At 37.4% G+C, this 5143-nt stretch overlaps 1 protein-coding gene across 1 annotated transcript; it reads right to left on the minus strand.

The window, feature by feature from the left end:
• Window positions 1-212: 212 nt before the first annotated feature.
• Window positions 213-4427, minus strand: LOC128548808 (uncharacterized). Its single transcript, XM_053524294.1, has 3 exons — window positions 4235-4427; window positions 801-965; window positions 213-370 (listed from the first exon to the last, which is right to left on the minus strand). Exons 1-3 carry the CDS (start codon window positions 4425-4427, stop codon window positions 213-215), a joined length of 516 nt encoding a protein of 171 aa, XP_053380269.1.
• Between the last annotated feature and the right edge of the window lie 716 nt (window positions 4428-5143).

The raw sequence follows: 5143 nt of genomic DNA on the forward strand, positions 1-5143 counted from the left end.
TCGATTTTCTAACAATTTCGATCACTGATATCGGCATACATATACTTAAACATAGTACGACTAATAAAAAGTGTAACCCATAACAGCAAAGTGGTGCTAGTATAGAATGAAGTTAATAAGCAGCACTACAATATAAAATGATACTAAACATGATGTGTTTGCAAGATATGTCAGGCTTTTGGTTTATACACTTATTTCCACTTTTTATTATATTATTGTTTTTCAGCAAGTTTAGCTCCTACAAAAAATCCTCCGCCAACCCATGCTGCAAGCCAGGCAATGATATCCAATGCAAAACATGCATGAAGGTCGTATCCATCATGTGCGACTCCGCCAGCATACACAGCCATCGCAATCATCAAGAAAAGACCTGAAAAATTCATAATTTTACATGATTATGCACTAAAATAGAAACGTTCAGGAATAACTTGTTGAAATTCATGAGCTGTATATACATTGAAACAGAAACTGAAACGCAGCCATCGTTAATCCTTACCCTGCTAAATTTCTATAATGAACTCGTCCATCTTTCAATTTACACAGTACCATTAACTGTCAAAAGGCGTGCTTACCAAAAGGGTACAGGCTAAATGGCGAACAGTGCAGATCATTATCAGACTGCACGGATAGAAACGAATATGTAATAACTCTTATATATACTAATTTTGTTTGACCTTAAATGCCAGATAATCAATTGAGACAGAAAAAAAATCGGATGGGTTGGCCATCATTACAGCACTTTTCGACCTCCGGTTTTTAACAAATCTTGGTATAATGGATTTGGGATAAAACGGCCTTACCTGCAGCTACATCGATTCCAGCCGCTACAAAATATAGAATGTTCTTGGTTGTCAGAACAAACAGCACTAAGATCGCTGATACGATTGCACTTGTGGTAAATATTATTCCAAGAAATACTGTCGCCCGCACTCCTTGGTAATCTCTTAGTTCTTCATCATCTGTAACTATAAAAAAATAAAGAAAATTCTGAGATTATTTATCATACTTATGGTAGAAAACAGTGAACGCAGACAAGAAAGATAAAAGTAATAACATACAAGACAATAATGGTGCCCCACCGTACGTCACCCCGACAAACCTCAAACCGACAGACGTAACTAACGTCTTTATGATGCCCCGCTGTGCAACGTTAACGACATATGTCATGGGGCGACGTTCGCTTGAGCGCCATAACGGAGTTTGTTATAATACTCCTATGACAAAACGACATAGCAAACGACCCACCGAACGTCGCCAAGACAAAACAAACGTTCTTATGGCACCCTGCTGTGCAATGTCAGTTGGGGGTGGGGGGGGGGGGGGGGGGTAACGAAATAACTATGCTTCGGGGCTGCGATCGGCGGGGCGCTATAACGACGTATGCTGTAGGGGCACCATAAAGTCGTTTGCTGTGGGGCTACGTGCGGGGCGCCATTACAACGTTTTGTCTTTGTATTGCCGTGACAAAACGACATAACAAAATTGCACAAAATCAGCTATATGTATGTATAGATTTTTCTTCTTTATTTTAATAAGCCTTTTCACAATATTGATAGTTGACGTTATATAGCGCCGTTCAAGTCCAAGTCAAATCAAATGTATTGGGCAGATAGGGATTTACTACAAATCGCCACCTTTAATTGGTAAAATAAATCCCAATGATAGAATTTGTTCAAACTTTGTTTATGAACACAGCGTCATGTTAGAAACAGAATTATGAAAAAAATCGAACGTCACCGTGTTTGTTTAGGAGTTATCTGCCTTTGAATATGTAAATTTGAAGAAAAATAAGTTTTAAGGGCAGATAACTTCTAAACAAGCACGGTGGCCCATATTTGTTTTTGCAATTATCTGTGTCTAAAATAAATAAATGTTTCTAATATAAATAAATAAATTGATCAGTTAATTCATAATATAAGGTTGAACTGGTTTTAATGTTGCAAAATGCCGACGGTGGCGTTGACGTAACCTTAAACATTCACTTGGTGGTGTTAGGCGTGGAACGCTTTAGCCACAGACCTACCTACTCTCTCATACCGGAAATAACTGGGTGGTATTTGAAATTGTCGCTTTATAGCATATCACATATCAGTAAAATACTTTGAAAACACGAGCAAAAGAAATTGTTGATTTTTATGAATACACATTAGTTTAACCTGATAAAAGAAGGGAGACGTTATACATACACAAGTGACAACGGTTACGCATCAATCACCACAAAAGCCGCAACATATGGTGGCTGATTTCTGCCATTTCGTGTGTTCGTGTCGGCGAAGCGAAATGTCGAAGTAACGAAAACATGGAAGGTCGAAATAATGCATATTTGTTCGTGTCTGCGGGTCGAAATGTCGAAGACACGAAAACACGAAAGGTCGAAAACTGCTTATTTGTCGTGTGTCCGCCTTTCGACATTCGAGGCGAATAAACGAAGTAACGAAACATTGAAGGCGAAACAATGGAATTTCAGAGGCGAACACACGAACTTTTGTATTAATCACTTTTCCTGTCGGCGGGTATCAAAAGTTCGTGTTGCCGCCCTTCTTTTGTTGTGTCTTCGTGTATTCGCCTCAAAAGTCGAAAGGCGAACACACGAGATATGAACAGTTTTCGACCTTTCGACCTTTCGTTACCTCGACCCGCCGACACGAACACACGACAAATGTGCAATTTCGTCCTTTCGTGTATTCGCCTTCCGGTAGGCATGCGCATACTGACTATTACACATATGCTGCTGAAATGACTATGCTATCTAAATAATGTGTTTTACCATTTATAAAATAATATTTGTCCTAAAACGAAAGATAATGATTTATATTCCATAAAAGATGTCATTGTGTAGATGTTTTATTACTAGTAATAAACTTGTACATACATTAAGCTTCTGTCAGTCTTACAGGACATATCATTACGCCGGCCTGAGCTTTGAATGCTAACTAGATAATGTGTTTTACCATTTATACAAAAAAATGTTCTCAATTTATGATAGAAAATGTTCATACGCAATAAAACATGTCACTCTTCAAGTATTTCAGGTCTCGCATTAAATTCATATATATACATTTAGCCCTATTATTATAGTGTATTAAGGCAGACCCTACACGAAACATTTGTCGTGTGTTCTTGTCGGCGGTTCGAAGTAACGAAAGGTCGAAAACAGCTCAATTTCCGTGTCTTCGCCTTTCGCCTTCCGAGGCGAATACACGAAGTAACAAAACAGTGAAGGCGAAATAACGAAGATTTAATACCCACCGATACGAAAAGTGATTAATACAAAAGTTCGTGTGTTCGCCTCTGAAATTTCGTTATTTCGCCTTCAATATTTCGTTACTTCGTGTATTCGCCTCGAGAGTCGAAAGGCGAACACAGGACAAATAAGTATTATTTCGACCTTTCGTGTTTTCGGTAATTCGACATTTCGCCTCGCCGACACGAACACACGAAATGTTCGAAATCAGCCACCATAGCAACCATACTGGATCAGATTTAATGATTTCTTTTAGGGTATATAAAAATAAGTGAATACGAATGAAATAATGTCCATATAAGGATGAAGCATTTTAACTAAATTCCTGCAGTGTTCCACATTTTTATATTGGGTTTTTCACTTGAAAAGAAAAAAAGATAAATGTTTTGTTTTATGTTTTCCAGTGAATTATAGAGTTTTCTCAGTGAAATAAAAGTGATAATCCACAGTTTTGAAATAGTAGATTATCATATTTATTTTTTCACTGTTTCTGCCGAACTTGTTGAAGTCAAATTGTACACCGAGCGTTATGAATACCGGGGACCATAATGACGATGACGATTTTCGACATTTTATAAATTACGCAACAAAAGTAGAGTTTTACACATGAAATAAAAAGAAAATTTGTTTGTGTCAGTGAAATATCAATTTTATTTCACAAGTGAGCATCAAAAACTGATATTTTCACGAGTGGCGTAGCCACGAGTGAAAATGACTTTTTTGGTGCTCACGAGTGAAATAAAATTGATATTTCACTGAAACAAACAAATATCCTCTATTTAATCTACGATAGCGGTTGTTTAATTTCCGCAAAGAGTGAAAGTGTTTTTTTTTTTGCTGTAATATTTGTTTTTAGCAGTTTAAATTGATGCGGAATACCTGTGAAGATTGTATTCAAGCAAGCATTTCATGTGTGAGTAGCAAACACTTGGATTTGGCGAGAAAGACTACATTTCTAATTGATGTGATACAGAATATTATAATATTTACCTGAGTCCGAGTCAATCGTAGTGCATACTTTGTTGCCGTTTGTTTCAACACAATATTCCCATATTCCAATGGTAACATCTGATACTCCGCCTGGATTTGCAGTTTCCCAGTATGTCAACGACATAGCAAGTATAGCAAAGAGAAGAGCGAGTCCAGAAACTCCTACACCTACAAGGCCAAGAATATTCGCCATATTTTGTATTTTAACTTTTCAAACCGATTCTTTAAACCACTAATACTTTTTTAAAAATAATTCTACGCTGGATTTTTAGAAAATACTCTATGCCACTGGCGTTATATCGAATGACGCTCTTGGTCTGTTTTTGTAACATTTAACATTCATCTCTATGGTCACTAGGGTTGATTGCAAAAGTATTGATAGAAACCGCAAAAACTACGGAGTCTTTTAAGCGACACACCGACATGTTATAAATCTGGACATGGAAATACTAAATAAATGACATACTGGAACGAAACTATTCATAGTTTAGACGTCTATAGTAGCAGGCAAAAAGTAAATAAATATATATTGAAATTTGGTTACTATTGTTTGGTGTTTCTAAGGCTAGGGCTGAATTTTAGACTTGAAACTTTATGGTGCTCTGTGCTTGCGGGAAATCTACCCTTACCTATTATATTTTGATGAAGATAAGCCCATGTTCAGTTCATTCGTTTTTATTTTCGAAATAATAATGAGTTTGTTTGTTTATTCTGTTGGGTTTAACGTCGCTCCGACACAAACATAGGTCATATGACGACTTCCAGCTTTGATGGTGGAAGAAAACCTCAGATGCCTCTCCGTACATTATTTCATCACGAGCGGGCACCTAGGTAGTATCACCGACATAAGCCAGCTAGATGGCTTCCCCACATGAAGAATGCAACGCCCCTTATGAGGCGGTGAGGGCC

Source organism: Mercenaria mercenaria, chromosome 15 (genome assembly GCF_021730395.1).
Source record: "Mercenaria mercenaria strain notata chromosome 15, MADL_Memer_1, whole genome shotgun sequence".
NCBI classification, from domain to species: domain Eukaryota; kingdom Metazoa; phylum Mollusca; class Bivalvia; order Venerida; family Veneridae; genus Mercenaria; species Mercenaria mercenaria.

What these genes read in the sequence shown, in the direction of transcription:
- LOC128548808 (XM_053524294.1), bottom strand. Translation starts at nt 4,427, where the DNA reads ATGGCGAATATTCTTGGCCTTGTAGGTGTAGGAGTTTCTGGACTCGCT. An exon ending in TACGATTGACTCGGACTCAG is followed by an intron (nt 966 to 4,234) that starts GTAAATATTATA and finishes ATTTTTTTATAG; the next exon opens with TTACAGATGATGAAGAACTA. An exon ending in TGGAATCGATGTAGCTGCAG is followed by an intron (nt 371 to 800) that starts GTAAGGCCGTTT and finishes TGAATTTTTCAG; the next exon opens with GTCTTTTCTTGATGATTGCG.